The sequence below is a fragment of the Ranitomeya imitator genome, chromosome 3 (assembly GCF_032444005.1).
Source record: "Ranitomeya imitator isolate aRanImi1 chromosome 3, aRanImi1.pri, whole genome shotgun sequence".
NCBI lineage: Eukaryota > Metazoa > Chordata > Amphibia > Anura > Dendrobatidae > Ranitomeya > Ranitomeya imitator.
Genome location: NC_091284.1, coordinates 176,983,696 through 177,005,743, shown reverse-complemented (window position 1 = coordinate 177,005,743; position 22,048 = coordinate 176,983,696). Strand labels below are relative to the sequence as shown.

The window sequence follows — 22,048 nt, the reverse complement described above, 5'->3', positions numbered from 1 at the left end:
TGAGGAGAGTGGAAACAATCACATGGTCCACTTAAGTAGTATAATGACGGGCATAGTTAACCTATCACACGCCAGAAACAAATCATGTGATAGGCAGCAGTTAGTAAATGCTACATGCAGCAATATTGATAGCCAAAATAATCGGCCAAGAATGTACAAAAAACGTTCAAAGACCGCAAATTGTTGCAATCGTACAATACCTGTAAGGTCATGACAGAAAAACAGACCGCCATAAATCAGACGAAGAAACACGAGGACAGCACTTCCGGTAATAGCGGAGCCTAATGTTGCTAGGATACCGAGACGCCGAAGCGCGCTAAGACCTGGAAGCTTCCTGTCATGGCGGAAGTGACGATTAGATAAAGAAAAGACTTCAAGAGCGCAATTACAGAGGGTTCACCACAAGGTACACACCATTAATGGTTCTTAAAAGTAGGCCTAATTAGACAAAAAAATAATCTAAAGAAGCCATCCCATTTCTGGAAAAGCATTCTTTGGACCGATGAAACTAAGATTAACCTGTGCAAGAATGATGGGAAGAAGAAAGTATTGATCCAAAGCACATCACACCCTCTGTACAATGTGATGGAGGCAGTGTTATGACATGGGCATGCATGGCTTCCAACTGGGTCACTATTGTTTATTGACTGTGACTGAAGACCGCTAAAGCATCGCTGTATATAGCACAAGCGATCAGACAATACACATATTTGCTACCATTGTGTTCAGAAAAGTCCGATCTATCAAAATATAAAAGCCATTACCTGATTGGTAAACACTGTAAACGGAAAAGTTCAAGAATGCCAAAATTAATTTTTTTTTGTTCCAGAACATCCACAAAAAATGACAAGTGATCAAAAAGTCACATCTATCCCAAAATGGTACTAATAAAAAGTTCTGCTCACCCTGCAAAAAATAAGCCATCATACAGCGCCATATAAAAATAAAAATGTTACAGGTCTTGGAAAATGGCAACACAACTCCCCAAAAATTTTTTTTGCAAACTTCAGATATTTTTTTCACCACTAAAATTAAAGAACTGGACATGTTTGATATTGCCATAATTGTTTTTGATAGGGAGAATCATATTGCCTGATCATTGTTACCGCAAAATGTACACCATGAAAAAACAATTCCCAAATAACATGTCAGAATTGTTTTTGTTTTTTTCCAGAATTTCACCACACTTGGAATTTTTTTTTTTCACGTTTTAGAGTACATTATGTGGTAAAATGAATGGTGTCATTAAAACGTACAACTCCTCCCTCAAAAAACAAGCCCTCATATGTCTGATGATAGAAAAATAAAATGTATAGCTCTTGGAAGGACAGGGAAAAATTGGAAATGGGCTGTGGCATGAAGGGGTTTAAGGCAGTGGAATATTTTGCAATGGCCGAAAGGATCACCAGATTTTAACCCCATCGAGCAGCATTTCACTCTGAACTTAAGGTAGAAAGACCCAGAAACAAGCGACAACTGAAGTCCTCTGCATTAAAGATCTGCCAAAGCATCACAGAGGAGGAAACCCAGTGTTTGGTGACGTCCATGGCTTCCAGACTTCAAAGGATTCTCTTCAAAGTAATAATAATGAGCTCTTTGTCCAATTACTTTTGAGCCCCTGAAATAAGGAGGCCTTGTAGAAAAGCGGTTGCAATGCCACAGGATATTTTTTGTTGAATCCCTTTAATTAAACCCAAAAGCCTGCACTTCGGTTAGGCTACGTTCACATTAGCGTTTCCCGACGCAGCGTCGGGAAACGCAGCGGCGACGCACGCGTCATGCGCCCCTATGTTTAACATGGGGGACGCATGCGTTTTTCGCGTTGCGTTTTCCGACATGTGCGTCGTTTTTGACGCTAGCGTCGGACGCAAGAAAATGCAACAAGTTGCATTTTTCTTGCGTCCGATTTTCATCAAAAAACGACGCACACGTCGCAAAACGCAGCGTTTTTGCGTGCGTTTGCACGCGTTTTTGCGTGCGTCGTGCGTTGCGTCGCCGACGCAGCGGCGCGCAACGCTAATGTGAACGTAGCCTTACATCTCAGTTGTTATATACTATATATTTGTCTAAGGCCGGCGTCACACTGGCGTTTTAAACAGCCGAGTGCAATGCGATAAAAAATCGCATTGCACTCGGACCAAGGTTAAGTTATGGGGCAGCTCCCAGCAGCCGACTTTTTGTCAGCCGTTTTCCTCGGTCCGAGACAATCGCAGCATGCTGCGATTGTCTCGGACCGACGAAAACTCTCAGCTCGCTCTCACCCATATAAGCCTATGGGTGCGAGTGAGACAGCGCACACCACTCGGATAACATCCGAGTGATGTGCGCTATAAGCGGACCCCAGCAATGGAGGAGATGGAGAAATTCATTTCTCTGCCTCCTCCGCAGCTGTGCTCCGATCCTCCCTGTGCGAGAGAATCGGAGCACAGACGCATGACACTCGGCTCCTGCTCTGCTGCGAGCAGGAGCCGAGTGTCATTAGCATATCGCATCCGATGATCTCTCATCGGATGCAATATGCCAGTGTGACGCCGGCCTAAGGGTCACTTCCGTCTTTCAGTCGGTCTGTCACGGATATTCATTGGTCGCGGCCTCTGTCTGTCATGGAAATCCAAGTCGCTGATTGGTCGTGGCAAAACGCCCACGACCAATCAGCGACGGGCACAGTCTGCCGGCAAAATGGCCGCTCCTTCCTCCCCGCAGTCAGAGCCCGCTCCATACTCCCCTGCAGTCAACCCTCACACAGGGTTAATGCCAGCGTTAATGGACCGCACTCCATTAACGCAGCTATTAACCCCGTGTGATCAACTTTTTACTATTGATGCTGCGTGTGCAGCATCAGTAGTAAAAAAATCTACTGTTACAAATAATAATAATAAAAAAAAAAAAATGTTATTCTCAACCTCCGATGTCGCGCCCTGTCTTCGGAAGTGCAAGCAGCAGGTTCCGGTGACAAGGATGCTATGCGAGAAGGACCTGCCATGACGTCACGGTCATGTGACCGCGACGTCATCACAGGTCATGCGCTCATACCAACCCTGGGACCGGAAGCTACCGCGTGCAGGAAGGTGAGTATATGTTTATTTTTTATTTTAAGTCTTTTTTTAACCTGTTACATATGTGGCTGGGCAATATACTACGTGACTGGCCAATATACTACGTGACTGGGCAGTATACTACGTGTCTGTGCTGTATACTACATCGCTGTGCAATATACTACGTGGCTGGGTAATATACTACGTGACTGGGCAATATTCTACGTGGCTGGGCAATATTCTACGTGGCTGGGCAATATTCTACGTGGCTGGGCAATATTCTACGTGGCTGGGCAATATTCTACGTGGGCTGTGCAATGTAATACATGGACATGCATATTCTAGAATACCCGATGCATTAGAATCGGGCCACCATCTAGTGTGTGTGTGTGCGTATGTGTGTATGTATATGTGTATGTATATATATATATATATATATATATATATATATATATATATATATATATATATATATATATATATATATATATATATAATCTATATATATATATATATATATATATATATATATATATATATATATATATATATATATAATCTATATATATATATATATATATATATATATATATATATATATATAGATTCAAGATTCATATAGATAGATAATATATATATATATATAGATAGATAATATATCTATATATATATATATATTATCTATCTATATATATATATAATCTATCTATATATATATATATATATATATATATATAGATTCAAGATTCATATAGATAGATAATATATATATATATATAGATAGATAATATATATATATATATATATATATAGATAGATTATATATATATATATCTATATATATATATATATATTATCTATCTATATATATATATAATCTATCTATATAATCTATATATATATATATATATATATATATATATATATATATATATATATATATATATATATATATAATCTATATATATATATATATAGTACAGACCAAAAGTTTGGACACACCTTCTCCTTGAAAGATTTTTTTGTATTTTCAGGACCATGAAAATTGTATATTCACACTGAAGGCATCAAAACTATGAATTAACACATGTGGAATTGTATACTTAACAAAAACGTGTGAAACAACTGAAATTGTCTTATATTCTAGGTTCTTCAAAGTAGCAACCTTTTGCTTTGATGACTGCTTTGCACACTCTTGGCATTCTCTTGAAGAGCTTCAAGAGGTAGTCACCGGGAATGGTTTTCAATTCACAGGTGTGGCCTGTCAGGTTTAATAAGTGGGATTTCTTGCCTTATAAATGGGGTTGGGACCATCAGTTGTGTTGTGCAGAAGTCTGGTGGATACACAGCTGATAGTCCTACTGAATAGACTGTTAGCTGCTTTTGTCTTGCTATAATACAAATTCTAAGTAAAGAAAAACGAGTGGCCATCATTACTTTAAGAAATGAAGGTCGGTCAGTCAGTCCGAAAAATTGGGCAAACTTTGAAAATGTCCCCAAGTGCAGTGGCAAAAACCATCAACTGCTACAAAGAAACTAGCTCACATGAGGACCGCCCCAGGAAAGGAAGACCAAGAGTCACCTCTGCTTCTGAGGATAAGTTTATCCGAGTCACCAGCCTCAGAAATCGCAGGTTAACAGCAGCCCCAATAAGAGACCAGGTCAATGCCACACAGAGTTCTAGCAGCAGACACATCTCTACAACAACTGTTAAGAGGAGACTTTGTGCAGCAGGCCTTCATGGTAAAATAGCTGCTAGGAAACCACTGCTAAGGACAGGCAACAAGCAGAAGAGACTTGTTTGGGCTAAAGAACACAAGAAATCAACATTAGACCAGTGGAAATCTGTGCTTTGGTCTGATGAGTCCAAATTTGAGATGTTTGGTTCCAACCACCGTGTCTTTGTGCGACGCAGAAAAGGTGAACGGATGGACTCTACATGCCTGGTTCCCACCGTGAAGCATGGAGGTGTGATGGTGTGGGGGTGCTTTGCTGGTTACACTGTTGGGGATTTATTCAAAATTGAAGGCATACTGAACCAGCATGGCTAGCACAGCATCTTGCAGCAGCATGCTATTCCATCTGGTTTGCGTTTAGTTGGACCATTTATTTTTCAACACGACAATGACCCCAAACACACCTCCAGGCTGTGTAAGGGCTATTTGACCAAGAAGGAGAGTGATGGGGTGCTACGCCAGATGACCTGGCCTCCACAGTCACCAAACCTGAACCCAATCGAGATGGTTTGGGGTGAGCTGGACCGCAGAGTGAAGGCAAAAGGGCCAATAAGAGCTCTGGGAACTCCTTCAAGATTCTTGGAAGACCATTCCCGGTGACTACCTCTTGAAGCTCATCAAGAGAATGCCAAGAGTGTGCAAAGCAGTCATCAAAGCAAAAGGTGGCTACTTTGAAGAACCTAGAATATAAGACCTATTTTCAGTTGTTTCACACTTTTTTGTTAAGTATACAATTCCACATGTGTTAATTCATAGTGTTGATGCCTTCAGTGTGAATGTACAATTTTCATAGTCATGAAAATACAGAAAAATCTTTAAATGAGAAGGTGTGTTCAAACTTTTGATCTGTACTGTATATATGATTTATTGGATACTAGATGGTGGCCCAATTCGAACGCATCGAGTATTCTAGAATATGTATGTAGTTTATTTATGAAGCTTTAAGAATAATGCAATGAATACACAGGATTTTACGGGTAAAATATATACATTTTCATAAAATTTTATTGCTCATAGAACTTAATGCAACTGAACGAAATTATTAAACAGATCATCAAAATATATAACCATTACATAAATATCTAACTGTATTTAAATAAATCATTGGACGAAAGTACATCAACACTATAATATATTTAACAATATCAACCCCAAATTTTTTTGTACACCACATTGACTGACCGTGTTCTGTAAATGTGAGTGAACTGTCGCACTGTGACTGACAGAACTTGTTCAGTAAACGTGACTGAACTATGTGGCACTGTGACTGACAGAACTTGTTCAGTAAACGTGAGTGAACTATGTGGCGACCAATCAGCGACGCGGGATTTCCGTTACAGACAGACAGAATTAGACAATTATATAGTAGATTACATGCTCCAGGTCATTTAATGGAGCATACGAGTCCTTTGGTGACCTAGGTTAACCCGTGGCTAAAAATAAAGATCTTGTAATATGATGCTCGATCTGTTGGCTGCTGCGAAGCAAATAATGACTCGGCAGCATAACTTCATTTTATTTCTCAGGATGAAGAGGTGCTGTAAGTTATTAAATTTGCATTTATCACTATAACTGTTTTCTGTTTTTCAATGGAGATTATTTCCTTTGTACTTTAGAATGCAAACAAGCTGTGTGACTAACTTCTGATGGTGTTTTTTTTTTTTTTAAATCTTTTATGTCTAAGTGACCGGTCCAGTAGGCTACTAAATGAAAGCTACCATGGATTTGAGACTTAAGAATTATTATAGACGTGTGTGTATATAGACAATACTTTTTCTTCCTACTTTGTTAAAGGGAACCTGTCGCCCCCAAAATTGATGGTGAGGTGAGCTCACAGTCATCAGGGGCTTATCTACAGCATTCGGTAATGCTGTAGATAAGCCCACGATGTAACCTGAAAGATGAGAAAGAGGTTAGATTATACTCACCCAGGGGCGGTCCCGCTGCGGTCCGGTCAAATGGGTGTCTCAGGTCCGCTCCGGCGCCTCCCATCTTCATTCCATGACGTCCTCTTCTGGTATTCACGCTCCGGTGCAGGCGTACTTTGTCTGCCCTGTTGAGGGCAGAGCAAAGTACTGCAGTGTGCAGGCGCTGGGCCTCTCTGACCTTTCCCTGCGCACTGCAGTACTTTGCTCTGCCCTATACTGTGTGTATTGGTAAGGTTTGGGTGCAGTGTCTAGCACTACATTGACTGCATTTGAATTATGTAAATGAAGCTCCTACAGTCCTGAGTATTTTTACTGAAGATCCTTGGTAGAGTTGCTGCTGCTGTGCCATGCTGTAGAGGAAATATATTCAGCAGTGTTCTAGTTCATAAATGGTAATAGGGAAGCAGTTGTGGCCTAATCTTACGTCTTTACATTCCTTGCAGGAAAAAAAAACAGCTTGCCAGGGCTTAATTAGGGATTTTCATCACTTCCTCGAGACGGCTATTACAGCAGGAAACTTTCTGCTACATTAGGAAGGACTTTGTACATTATTCCCAGCGTTTCCATGTGCTGAAGAACAAATAGAAGCAAACTACTTAAAGTACTGCATCTTGTAAATGATTAAAAATCGGGCTTTTAATTGTATCATGTCTGATGGCAGGACCATGCTTTATTCTTTTATTCTTGTCATTTGATTTTTAGCTTTATGACAAAATCAATACGAAGTCTTCGCCACAAATCCGGAATCCTCCGAGTGATGCTGTGCAGCGAGCCAAAGAGGTAATTAGCTTCTTTTTTTTTTTCCTACTGTTCACAATTTTGATCCGATTTCTGTTATTGAATTGATTCTGGTCTTTTCAGAATGTATGGTTACTGCGGAGAACAGGCCAGGAGCTGGGAGATGTAGCAATGACCACAATAACTTCTGACACCTCGTCACTTGGTCAGAGAGATTCTTGTAGGACCAGTCATTATTAATAAAAAGCTCTATTATTTAGCTGTAATCAGGCTTCTATGTGTAGGCAACACATCCGACAAGTGCTTATTATTCCTCTATAGGTATTTTTTGTATCTTTTATGCAGGATTTTCAACTCCATAATCATTTTTTACACATTCGGTCTGGTTAATTAGCTATTAAAATGCAAAAATTATTATTGATGTCAATCCAATTACCATTAACTGTGTAATTAGGCCATGCCTGACTGCTAATATGTTTATTTTATCATTTGGATGAATTTTATTCTAACATGTACAGCTAATAAGACTTGTAAAAATCAAAGCGGTTTAATTGTAAGTAAATTCTGTGTTGAGTAACTTTTTTTTCTCTTAACCCCTCAACTACCACCAATATGCAGCAACCCAAAAAGGGTAATTCTGGCATACTGATTTTTTTTTATTTTTTATTTTTTATTTTTTTTTTAATTGTCCCCTTTTTGTCTTTTTGGCATTTTAATGTATGGCTTTTTTGGACACAATAAAATAAACATCCACATTTGTTGTGCTGCCATTTTTATTGTATTTATAAGGAGCATACAGAGTTAGTACCCGGAGGATTCCACCCTTTTGCAATATGAGCTTTGTATAGAGCCGTTTTCTTTTGAGGGGGGAGAGATGGAAAATGCTAAACAGAATGTCTGGTTTTCTACCTACTGGGAAAATGCCTTTAAGCCAGTAGATATAGGACTGGAAAAAAAATATATTTTTTTCTTTCTGCAAGATGAAATATGAATTGTTTCCTAGCAAGACTGACATCTATTTAGGTGATATAAAGTTTTTGTTCAAAGAACAGGTAGTACTGTGAGATATCTGGCAGTGATGTGGAGCACAAATGTTTTCTTGCTGCACTATATATCAGTATGCCCATCATAAAATGAAACTTTCAGAGGCCTTGGGAGTAGGATTGTTGTACAATATATTGAAATGTTGTGAACACTTCAAATTTGAAAAGTTTTGTTTGTGACTTTAGATACTGATGATGTAGCAGGGAATGTTATATACGTATATACCCGAGTATAAGCCGACCCCCCTAATTTTGCCACAAAAAAATGGGAAAACTTATTGACTCAAGTATAAGCCTAGGGTGGAAATGCAGCATTTACCGGTGAATTTCAAAAATAAAAATAGATCATTCTTGCCCCATAGCTGTGCCATATAGTACTCTGCATGTTCATTATTGCCCCATAGCTGTGCCATATAGTGCTCTGCACCGTTCATATTTCCCCATAGCTGTGCCATATAGTGCTCTGCACCGTTCATATTGCCCCATAGCTGTGCCATATAGTGCTCTGCACCGTTCATATTTCCCCATAGCTGTGCCATATAGTGCTCTGCACCGTTCATATTTCCCCATAGCTGTGCCATATAGTGCTCTGCACCGTTCATATTTCCCCATAGCTCTGCCATATAGTGCTCTGTACCGTTCATATTGCCCCATAGCTCTGCCATATAGTGCTCTGCACCGTTCATATTTCCCCATAGCTGTGCCATATAGTGCTCTGCACCGTTCATATTTCCCCATAGCTGCCATATAGTGCTCTGTACCGTTCATATTTCCCCATAGCTGTGCCCCATATAGTGCTCTGCACCGTTCATATTTCCCCATAGATGCTCCACATAAATCTCTGCCATTGCTGCTGCTGCTGCAATAAAAAAAAAAATGCCATACTCACCTTTCTTGCTTGCAGCTCCCAGCGTCCGGTCCCGGCGTCTCTCCGCTCTGACTGATCAGGCAGAGGGCGCCGCACACACTATATTCGTCATCGCGCCCTCTGACCTGCACAGTCAGAGGGGAGAGACGCCGGGAAGATGGAGCGACGCCCGGCGTGTGGAACGGGGACAGGTAAATTATGCGATACTTACCTGCTCCCGGCGTCCGGCTCCTTCTCCCGGACAGCTGGTCTTCGGTGCCGCCGCTTCTTCCTCTATCAGCAGTCACAGTTACCGCTGATTAGAGAAATGAATATGTGGCTCCACCCCTATGGGAGGTGGAGCCGCTTATTCATTTCTCTAATAAGCGGTCCCACGTGACCGCTGAACAGTGGAAGAGCTGCAGCACCGAAGACCGTGGGACAGGCGGGGAGTGCCAGGATCGCTGGAAGCAGGTAAGTATGCCTCAGCGCCCTCACCCGCCGACCCTGCCACCCACCTTGACTCGAGTATAAGCCGAGAGGGGCACTTTCAGCCCAAAAATTTGGGCTGAAAATCTCGGCTTATACTCGAGTATATACGGTAAATAACCTTTGCCTATTGAATCCAGCACCAGTGCTTTAATGAGTTTCCTCTAGTCTTTATTTTCTTGAAGTGAGCCACATCTACATGAGCCAACAGATGATTGTCATAAGGAACTCAGAGTATATATCCTTTAAACTAATTATTAACTATTTAATTAAAATAGATAAATGAACCATAGTAACACAAAGGCTGCTGAACATTGATGCAGGGATAAACACTCATAGGTACAAATTGCAAAGGTCTATATATAATACACTTGTGTTTCAAAAACCTGTCCTAATGTAACACCGCAACACTTGGATACAGGTAATATATTTACAGATATGTGGTTCCTGCTCTTTAAGTGTCCTCGTCGCCCCAACCCACGTTTCAATAGGTCTTCATTAGACCTAACGAAACGTGCGTTGGGGCTGCTGGGTCAATTGATATATAAAGCAAATTAAATAGAGTAAATGAGTAGCAAACTCCTTATATTTTTATATGTACTACATAAAAGGATCACATGACTCATGTTCTAGAAGGTTCTATCTTATCCATTCATGACTAGTGTTGAGCGATACCTTCCGATATCGGAAAGTATCGGATAGGATCGGCCGATATTCAAAAAATATCGGATATCGCCGATACCGATACCCAATCCCAATGCAAGTCAATGGGACCAAAATATCGGAATCAAAATAAACCCTTTCTTGCCTTGTAGGTTCATTCTACATGAAGGAAAACAACTAAGAATAATGTAGGATGTATTGTGGGAGGTGGCGGAGACATTAAAGGCAATGAGGTTTAGCCCAATCAAATAGAATAGCATGTTTTTTTTTTTTTTTTTAAGACGTTCGGAGTGAAAAAGATATTGAGTATGTAAATTTTTTTTTATTTTGTCAGATATTGATGTTTCACTATTCCACGCCCTTCCCCTTCTTTTTTTTTCTTTTTTTTTTTTACTTTTCCCACACTTTCATCTTCATCATCATCAGCATCTTTGACATCAACTTCTTCACCTTATTCATCTTCTTCTTCATCTTCTACCTATTTTTTTTTTTATTACATTCTTCATATTCATTTTATTCAACTATTATTATTCTTCCTATTCTACGTATTCTTTTTATTCCACTGTTATTATTCTTCCTATTCTACTTCTTCATCATATTCTCATTTGTGACAGGCATTCCCGTAGTTGTTATCTATAAAAGTTGGAAGATTACACCTTCCATTCTGCCAGTCACAAAAGTTACATTTGTCCGCGTTCAGTTTGGCCTGCAGCATCAGGCTTTATCCAGGGGCACCACGAGGAGGAACGGACTCACCCCCATACACTGCTTAGTCTTCTTCTGCATATAATTTAGATAATATCTTTTGCTCTGATATTAAGTCTTATGCTTAATGTTCTTCTGCTCTTTGTTCTGCAGCCTCTTGTTCTTCTGCTTCTCGGTCTTCCATGTCGTCGTCTCCAGGGTCGTCATCTCAGCCGTCGTCGTCTCCGCCGTCGTCGTCGTTGTCATCGGGGTGGTCTTCCGGGTCGTCGTCATCGGGGTGGTCTTCCGGGTCGTCGACTTTAGGGTCTTCAACTTGGAAATGTAGCAGAAGGTACAAGAAGGCTGAGAAAATGCCAAGAACCAGCTGATGGAACTGGAACTCGGATGGCTACCCGAAGGTTCAAGAGCCTAAGCAGGAGGTACCCGTGCTAAAAAGCACTACCAAGGACCGCCTGACGTTGGCGGAACTCGGATACCCAGAAGGAGGCACCTAAGCCAAAGGCTCTGCCCGGAACCAGCTGACGGTACTGGAACCAGGATGGGGAGCAGAAGGTACAAGAGCAAAAGACACTGCCGAGAACCAGCTGATGGTACTGGAACCCGGATGGGTAGCCGAAGGTCCAAGAGCCAATGGAACTACCGAGGACCAGCTGACGTTACTGGAACCCGGTTACTAAGCAGGAGGTACCCGTGCCCGAAAGCACTACCAAGGACCACCTGACGTTGGTGGAACTTGGATACCCAGAAAGAGGCACCTAAGCCAAAGGCTCTGCCCGGAACCAGCTGACGGTACTGGAACCAGGATGGGGAGCAGAAGGTACAAGAGAAAAAGACACTGCCGAGAACCAGCTGACGGTGCTGGAACCAGGTGGTGGACCTGAAGGTCCACAGGAGAGGAGAGAACAGCTAGGCCGCGAGGCAGCCGCAGTTACCGAACCCCAACAGTCCTACAGGGGGAGCTGGGCCTACTGGCACTACAGAACCAGCCTTGACTACCAGTTCACGCAGCCCACATAGGAAGCTCCTAAACTGGAGGCACCCTGGAGTTGGCTAACCCGACCGCACCACGACGGGGCAAGCATAGGCGTCTCAGTGAGCTTGACACAACCCGGAAACAGCTGGCGGTGCTGAAACCAGGCTTGGCACGAGGGAGTACCTGTGTCAAGAACACTGCCGAGAACCAGCTGGCGGTGCTGGAACCCAGATGCGTTGCCCCAGTGTGCAAGAGCCAATGGCACGACCGAGGACCAGCTGGCGGTGCTGGAACCCGGTTACTAAGCTGTAGGTGCCCGCGCTTAAAAGCACTACCAAGGACCGCCTGACGTTGGCGGAACTCGGATACCCAGGAGGAGGCACCTAAGCCAAAGGCTCGGCCTGGAACCAGCTGACGGTGCTGGAACCAGGTGGTGGACCTGAAGGTCCACAGGAGAGGAGAGAACAGCTAGGCCGCGAGGCAGCCGCAGTTACCGAACCCCAACAGTCCTACAGGGGGAGCTGGGCCTACTGGCACTACAGAACCAGCCTTGACTGCCAGTTCACGCAGCCCACATAGGAAGCTCCTAAACTGGAGGCACCCTGGAGTTGGCTAACCCGACCGCACCACGACGGGGCAAGCATAGGCGTCTGTGAGCTTGACACAACCCGGAAACAGCTGGCGGTGCTGAAACCAGGCTTGGCACGAGGGAGTACCTGTGTCAAGAACACTGCCGAGAACCAGCTGGCGGTGCTGGAACCCAGATGCGTTGCCCCAGTGTGCAAGAGCCAATGGCCCGACCGAGGACCAGCTGACGGTGCTGGAACCCGGTTACTAAGCTGTAGGTGCCCGCGCTTAAAAGCACTACCAAGGACCGCCTGACGTTGGCGGAACTCGGATACCCAGGAGGAGGCACCTAAGCCAAAGGCTCGGCCTGGAACCAGCTGACGGTGCTGCAACCAGGTGGTGGACCCCAAGGCCCACAGGAGAGGAGAGAACAGCTAGGCCGCGAGGCAGCCGCAGTTACCGAACCCCAACAGTCCTACAGGGGGAGCTGGGCCTACTGGCACTACAGAACCAGCCTTGACTACCAGTTCACGCAGCCCACATAGGAAGCTCCTAAACTGGAGGCACCCTGGAGTTGGCTAACCCGACCGCACCACGACGGGGCAAGCATAGGCGTCTCAGTGAGCTTGACACAACCCGGAAACAGCTGACGGTGCTGAAACCAGGCTTGGCACGAGGGAGTACCTGTGACAAGAACACTGCCGAGAACCAGCTGGCGGTGCTGGAACCCAGATGCGTTGCCTATTAAAGATTGTCTTCCTAGAGCCCCAACTAGCGGTGTTGGAGCTAAGGGTAAGCAGGGGGAGCAGAGTGTAGGCCGAAGCCTGCACTGGAGGCAGCTTTGTGTCTGCGTTGCGTTTGCAGGACACTTTGCCGGCTACACAGTGGGGGAACAGCTGGCGTTGCTGAACCCCACTAACACAATGGCGCGTGTTTTTCTCTGTGCAGCTAGCACTTGCGGTCAAAAACTAGCGATGTTAGAGCCCGTGTTGAAGCAGGAGGAGGAGGAGAGGAGCAGAGTGTAGGCCGAAGCCTATTTGAACCAATTTCAAAGGAAACCTTTAACCCCCCCCTCAGGTGTTACAAAGTACAAGAGACACACCTTGTGCAGTATTAATGCTGCACAAGTGAAAGGTTGCTCTATTAATTTGTCTACTTGCACACGCTGAATGAAAGACGTACACAATTTAGCCCATTCTACAGTCAAACTGTAGTGGATGCGTGACTTGGCTTTTTAAGGAGACGCAGCACAGGTGTCCCAAATAACGCCTTGGTGCTTGGCGCAGCTTCCTGAGCGTTATTTGCTGTACAGGAGTCTGCGCTCTTGTGTTATCCCTTGGCAATGCCCTGTTAGAGCTGCCAGTCTTATGACCTCATTTCATGTTGGCCGGTGCGGTTAACGATGGCCATAAATCCCAGACCCACAGTGCCTTTTCATAAAGTCACACTGCGGTGCTGTGATTCGTGGCCTTGAGCAGTAAATATTTTGGCCGCTCACACACGTCCTTACACCTGCTTCAGACTGGACGGCCTCTGCTGATCCCTTCTCGCATGCCGCGGCCATGAGGCTGCACAGTCTGAAGAAGGCGGAAGGAGATGAGTTAAGACAGGTGAAGATATGTACTGCTCGTGCCCATCAATCACACCCTCGCAGTCAAAATAAGACAACGAGGAGCATTGTTTCAGGCAGGGCGGACGCACAGGCGCAACAAGCCAACCAATGATGTCAGAAGACGGGAAGCGCTACCAAGGGGGGTGCTGCGTATCATTAGAAAGGAAAGTCACACCTCAGGGACAGTGGAATGGTCTCAATGAGACACATTTTGTACGTTTTGTGTTCCATGTGGGCAAGGACAAAAAGTCAGCCACCTTGTACAAATGCAGCAGTACTGCTGTACAAGGTGGCTGTTATACATAGAAACACCTGGGGGGGTGGGGGGCAGGCTCCCTTCAATTTCAGTTCATGTGCCTGCGTGGCGTTTGCAGGACACGTTGCCAGCTACACAGCAGGGGAACAGCTGGCGGTGCTGAACCCCACTAACACATTGGCTGGTGTTTTTCTCTGTGCAGCTAGCATGTCCGGGCAGAAACTGGCGTTGTTTGAGCCCAGGGTCAGCAGGAGGAGGAGAGGAGCAAAGTGTAGGCCGAAGCCTGCACTGGTGGCAGCTTTTGGTCAGTTGTGCCAGCGTGGCTTGTGCTGGACACGATGCCGACTACACAGCAGGGGAACAGCTGGCGGTGCTGAACCCCACTAACACATTGACTGGTGTTTTTCTCTGTGCAGCTAGCATGTCCGGGCAGAAACTGGCGGTGTTTGAGCCCGGGGTCAGCAGGAGGAGGAGAGGAGCAGAGTGTAGGCCGAAGCCTGCACTGGTGGCAGCTTTTGGTCGGTTGTGCCAGCGTGGCTTGTGCTGGACACGATGCCAACTACACAGCAGGGGAACAGCTGGCGGTGCTGAACCCCACGAACACATTGACTGGTGTTTTTCTCTGTGCAGCTAGCAGTTCCGGGCAGAAACTAGCGGTGTTTGAGCCCAGGGTCAGCAGGAGGAGTAGAGGAGCAGAGTGTAGGCCGAAGCCTAGTTGAACCAATTTCAAAGGTTACCTTTAACCCCCCCCTCAGGTGTTGCAAGGTACAAGAGCCACACCTTGAACAGCATTAATGATGCACAAGTCAAAGGTTGCTCTATTTAATTTTGCTCCTTGCACACGCTGAATTAAACACGTACACTATTTAGCCCATTATACTGTCAAACAGTAGTGGAGGCGTGACTACTAGTCTTTTTAAGGAGACGCAGCACAGGTGTACAAATTTACACCTAGGTGCTGTGCGCAGATTCCTTACCGTTGTTATTTGCAGTACAGGAAACTGCGCTCTTGTGTTATCCCTTGGCAATACCCTGTTAGTGCAGGCCGTCTCATGACCTCATTTCATGTTGGCCGTTGCGGTTAACGATGGACATAAATCCCAGACCCACAGTGGCTTTTCCTAAAGTCACACTGCGGTGCTGGGATTCGTGGCCTTGTGCAGTAAATATGTTCGCCGCTCACACATGTCCTTACACCTGCTTCAGACTGGGCGGCCTCAGCTGATCCCTTATCGCATGCCGCGGCCATGAGGCCGCACAGTCAGAAGAAGGCGGAAGGAGGGGAGTGAAGACAGGGGAACATATGCACTGCTCGTGCCCATCAATCACACCCTCGCAGTCAAAATATATGAGACAACGGGGGGCGTTGTGTCGGGCAGGGGGGACGCACAGGCACAGCCAGCCAACCAATGATGTCAGGAGACGGGCAGCGCTAACAATGGGGGTGCTGCGTGTCATTAAAAAGGAAAGTCACACCTCAGGGACATTGTAATGGTCTGTAATGAGACACATTTTGTACTTGTTGAGTTCCACGTGTGCAAGGAGAAAGTCAGCCACCTTGTACAAATGCAGCAGTACTGCTGTACAAGGTGGCTGTTATACATAGAAACACCTGGGGGGGTGGGGGGCAGGCTCCCTTCAATTTCAGTTCATGTGCCTGCGTGGCGTTTGCAGGACACGTTGCCAGCTACACAGCAGGGGAACAGCTGGCGGTGCTGAACCCCACTAACACATTGACTGGTGTTTTTCTCTGTGCAGCTAGCAGTTCTGGGCAGAAACTAGCGGTGTTTGAGCCCAGGGTCAGCAGGAGGAGTAGAGGAGCAGAGTGTAGGCCGAAGCCTAGTTGAACCAATTTCAAAGGTTACCTTTAACCCCCCTCAGGTGTTGCAAGGTACAAGAGCCACACCTTGTGCAGCATTAATGCTGCACAAGTAAAAGGTTGCTCTATTTGTTTTGCTCCTTGCACACGCTGACTAAAACACGTACACTATTTAGCCCATTATACTGTCAAACAGTTGTGGAGGCGTGACTTGTCTTTTTAAGGAGACGCAGCACAGGTGTCAAAATTTGCACCTAGGTACTGGGCGCAGATTCCTGAGCGTTGTTGTTTGCTGAACAGGAGTCTGCGCTATTGTGATCCCTTGGCCATGCACTGTGAGCGCTTCCTGTCTTCTGACCTCATTTCATTTCGGCCGTTGCGGTTAGCGATGGACATGAATCCCAGACCCACAGTGTGTTTTCAAAAAATCACACTGCGTGGCTGGGATTCGTGGCCTTGTGCAGTAAATAGGTTTGCCGCTTACACATGTCCTTACACCTGCTCCAGACTGGGCGGCCTCAGCTGATCCCTTATCGCCTACCACGGCCAGGAGGCCGCACAGTCTGAAGAAGGCGGAAGGAGATGAGTTAAGACAGGCGAACATATGCACTGCTCGTGTCCATAAACCACACCCTCGCTGACGAAATAAATATGACAACGAGGGGCGTTGTTTCTAGCAGGGCGGATGCACAGGCGCAGCCAGCTAACCATGATGACAAAAGACGGGAAACGCTACCAAGGGGGGTGCTGCGTATCATTAGAAAGGAAAGTCACACCTCAGGGACAGTGGAATGGTCTCAATGAGACACATTTTGTACGTGTTGAGTTCCACGTGGGCAAAGAGAAAAAGTCAGCCACCTTGTACAAATGCAGCAGTACTGCTGTACTAGGTGGCTGTTATACATAGAAACACCTGGGGGGGTGGGGCCAGGTTCCCTTTAATTTCAGTTCATGTGCCTGCGTGGCGTTTGCAGGTCACGTTGCCGGCTACACAGCAGGGGAACAGCTGGCGTTCCTGAACCCCACTAACACATTGGCTGGTGTTTTTCTCTGTGCAGCTAGCACTTCCAGGCAAAAACTAGCGGTGTTTGAGCCCAGGGTCAGCAGGAGGAGGAGAGGAGCAGAGTGTAGGCCGAAGCCTGCACTTGTGGCAGCTTTTGTTCTGTTGTGCCAGCGTGGCTTGTGCTGGACACGTTGCCGACTACACAGCAGGGGAACAGCTGGCGGTGCTGAACCCCACTGACACATCACCTAGTGTTTTTTCTGTGTAGACAACACTTCCAGGTGGCAACTGACAGTGTTGAAACCCAGGGAATCAAAGAGGAGCAGAGTGTAGGCCGAAGCCTGCAGTGGAGCAAGTTGAAAGGGAACCTTTTGTTGCTGAAAGAGCCATCTTGTACAGCAGTAATACTGCACATGGAAAATGGTGGCTCCAAAAATTATGCTCCTTGCAAACGCTGAAGTACACACTCATATAATGTGTCCCCTCACACCGTCAAACCATCCCGGAAGTGGGACTTTCCTTTGTAATGTGACACAGCACAGCCGTCATTCCAACCCCCTTGGTGCTGGGCGCCACCTCCTCAACGTTGTTTGGTTCTGTCACGGAGCCCACGCTGTAATGTTATCCCTTGGCCATGCACAGTTAGCGGTGCCCGTCTTCTGACATCATGTAGGTGTCAGGCTGGCAGTGCCTGTGCGTCCAAGCTGCCCGAGATCCAACCTTGCAGTGTCATCTAATGTAGTCCCACTGCGGGCCAGGGATCCATGGGCATGCGCAGTGCATATCATCGCCTCTCAGTCACCTCCTTCCTGCTTCTTCAGACTGTGCGGCGTCACGGCCGTGGCATGCTATTAGGGATCAGCTGACGCCGCCTAGTCTGAAGAAGCGTGAAGAAGGGGAGTGAGAGGCTAGTATATGCACTGCGCATGGCCATGGATACCAGGCCCACTGTGGGATCACATTAGACGACACTGCGAGGTGTGATTTCGGGCAGCGTGGACGCACAGGCGCAGCCAGGACGACAACAAATGATGTCAGAGGACGGGCAGCGCAAACTGTGCATGGCCAAGGGATAACATAACAGCGCAGGGTCCATGACGGAATCAAACAACGCTAAGGAGGCAGCGCACGGTGCCAAGGGGGTAGCAATGACGGCTGTGCTGCGTCACATTACAAAGGAAAGTCCCACCTCCGGGACGGTTGGATGGTGTGAGGGGACACACTACATGAGTGTGTAGTTCAGCGTTTGCAAGGAGCATAATTTCAAGAGCGACCTTTCCCTTGTGCAGTATTAGTGCTGCACATGGTGGCTCTTTCAGTAACAAACGCCTAGGGGGGGGGGGACAGGTCCCCTTACATTTTAGTTGTGCCAGCGTGGCGGTCGCATGACACGTTGCCGGATACACAGCTGGGGATCAGCTGACGTTACTGAACCCCAATAACAGAGGAGCGACTGTTGACTGTGCACACAGCACTTCCAGGCACCAACTGGCGGTGTTAGAGCCCAGGGACAGCAGGAGGAGCAGATTGGAGGTATTGCCGCACACACAGCTGGGGATCAGCTGACGTTACTGAACCCCAATAACAGAGGTGCGACTGTTGACTGTGCACACAGCACTTCCAGGCACCAACTGGCGGTGTTAGAGCCCAGGGACAGCAGGAGGAGCAGATTGGAGGTATTGCCGCACACACAGCTGGGGATCAGCTGACGTTACTGAACCCCAATAGCAGAGGAGCGACTGTTGACTGTGCACACAGCACTTCCAGGCACCAACTGGCGGTGTTAGAGCCCAGGGACAGCAGGAGGAGCAGAGGAACAGAGTGTAGGCCGAAGCCTGATTGGAGCAAGTTGAAAGGAAACCTTTAACCCCCCGCCCCCCCCAAAGACGTTTGTAGCTGAAAGAGCCATCTTGTGCAGCACTAAGGATGCAAAAGGAAAAGGTTGCTCTTTTAATTATGCTCCTTGCAAACACCGAAGTAAACACTAAAAATGTGTCCCTTTATACCATTAAACCGTTCCGGAGGTGCGAATTTCCTTCGTAATGGGACACAGCACAGCTGTCATTCCTATCCCCTTGATGCCGTGCGCTGCCTCCTCAGCGTTGTTTTAAGCTGTCACGGAGCCTGCGCTGTTCTGTTATCCCTTGGCCATGCCCAATTAGCGCTGCCTGTCTTCTGACATAATTTGGTGTCAGGCTGTCAGTGCCTGTGCGTCCACGCTGCTCCAGATCCCACCTCGCAGTCTCGTCTAACGTAATCCCACTGCTGGCCTTGGAACCATGGGCATGCACAGTGCATAACCTCGACTCTCACTCCCCTCCTTCCCTCTTCTTCAGACTGTGCGGTGTCACGGCCGTGGCATGCTAGGGATCAGCTGACGGCGCACAGTCTAAAGAAGGCGGAGGGAAATGAGCGAGAGCCCGAGGGGAAGATATGCACTGCGCATGCCCATGGATCCCAGGCCCGCAGTGTGACTCAATCAGAAGACACTGCGAGGCGGGATCTCGGGCAGCGCGGCCGCACAGGCGCAGCCAGCCTGACACCAAATTATGTCAGAAGACAGGCAGCGCAAATAGGGCATGCCCAAGGGATAACAGAACAGCGCAGGCTCCGTGACAGCTTAAAACAACGCTGAGGAGGCAGCGCATGGCACCAAGGGGGTAGGAATGACGGCTGTGCTGCGTCACATTACGAAGGAAAGTCCCAGCTCCGGGACGGTATAACGGTATCAGTGAACACATTTTATAAGTGTTAAGTTCTGCGTGTGCAAAGAGCTAAAAAAAAAGAGCTACCTTTTCCTTGTGCAGCATTACTGCTGCACAAGATGGCTCTTTCAGTAACAAACGACGGGGGGGGGGGGGGGGGGGACAGGTTCCCTTACATTCAGGTGGTTTTGCCAGCGTGGCGGTCGCAGGACACATTGCCGGCTACACAGCTGGGGATCAGCTGACGTTACTGAAACCCAATAACACTGGGTCGTATGTTTTTACTGTGCAGCCTGCACTTCTGAGCCGCAGTTCAGGTGGTAGAAAGATGAACACAGCAGGAGACCTGGATGACACCCAATTACTTAATCAGGCAGAGGAGTGGCAAATTCCTGCGAGATCCAGGCCTGGTTCATTTTCAGGAAAGTAAGCCGGTCAACGTTATCGGAGGATAGTCGCATGCGACGGTCTGTTAGTACACCACCTGCGGCACTAAAGACACGTTCCGATAAGACACTAGCCGCAGGGCAAGCCAGCACCTCCAATGCATACTGGCTTAGCTCTGGCCATGTATCCAGCTTAGAGACCCAAAACTTGAACGGGGAAGAGCCGTCTGGGAGTACAGTAAGAGGGCAAGCCATGTAGTCTGTCACCATCTGACGGAACCGTTGCCTCCTGCTGACTGGAGCCGCCGGTGATGGTGTAGACATTTGGGGCGGGCACACAAGTGTGCCAGAGTTGTGCCATACTGGGCTTGCCTTGGGCAGAGGCACTGCTTCTGCTCCCTCTTTGGGCAGAGCCTCCCCCACTGCCACGACGCACTGAGCTGCTTTGTAAAGCACTAGCAGCACTCCTCTCAGTTGGACAGGAGAAGATGATGGAATTCACCAGTGTGTCGTGGTACTCCCGCAATTTACGCTCCCGGGTCAACGCAGGGATGAGGTTTTGGACATTGTCCCGGTAGCGAGGATCGAGGAGGGTGAACACCCAATAATCAGGCATGTTGAGAATGTGGTCGATGCGGCGGTCGTTTCTCAGGCACTGCAGCATGAAATCCACCATGTGCTGCAGAGTGCCAACTGGCCCAGAAACGCTGTCCCCTGCTTGAGACATGATCTCTGCCCGCTCGTCATCACCCCACCCTCGCTGTACACACTGACCACTGGACAATTGTGTCGCTCCCTCCTCTGGACGGAGCTCTTCCTCCTCCATTGACTCCTCCTCATCCTCCTCACAAATTGGCCCCTGCGTACCCCTTTGTGAGGAACCACGTGGCGCTGACTCTCCAGAAGCTGATGGAAAAGGTGACTCCTCATCCTCCACCTCTTCCACCACATCATCCCTTAACCCTTGCAAAGTTTGCTGAAGCAGGCAGATAAGGGGGACAGTCATGCTGACTAGTGCATCATCTGCACTTGCCATCCGCGTGGAATAATCAAAAGGACGCAAAACCTGGCAGACGACCTTCATAGTGGCCCACTCTGTGGTTGTGAAGTCTGATCGGCGCTGACTGCGACTTCTTTGCGCCTCATGCAGCTGGTACTCCATAACTGCTTGCTGCTGCTCACACAACCGCTCCAACATATGTAACGTGGAATTCCACCGGGTAGGTAGGTCACATATGATGCGGTGTTCCGGAAGGCGGAATCGGCGCTGCAGAGCAGCAATGCGGGATCTGGCCAAGCTGGAACGCCGCAAGTGAGCACACTCTAGGCGGACCTTGTGCAGCAGGGCATCAAGATCCGGATAGTCCCTCAGAAAACTCTGCACAACCAAATTGAGCACATGTGCCAGACATGGGATGTGAGTGAGGTTGCCAAGGGCCAAAGCTGCCACCAGATTTCGGCCATTGTCACACACTACCATGCCTGACTGGAGATTCGCTGGCAGTAACCACACATCGCTCTCCTGCTTGATGGCATTCCAGAG

At 47.1% G+C, this 22,048-nt stretch overlaps 1 protein-coding gene across 8 annotated transcripts in view; it reads left to right on the top strand.

Moving 5' to 3' along the window:
- CASK (calcium/calmodulin dependent serine protein kinase) overlaps positions 1-22,048 on the top strand; it is a 393,333-nt gene that overhangs the window by 294,905 nt on the left and 76,380 nt on the right. For all 8 annotated transcript variants that reach the window (XM_069761644.1, XM_069761640.1, XM_069761641.1 and 5 more), the window contains one exon: positions 7,402-7,479. In XM_069761644.1, coding sequence (XP_069617745.1) covers positions 7,402-7,479 — 78 coding nt within the window. The remainder of the gene's footprint in view (positions 1-7,401; positions 7,480-22,048) is intronic.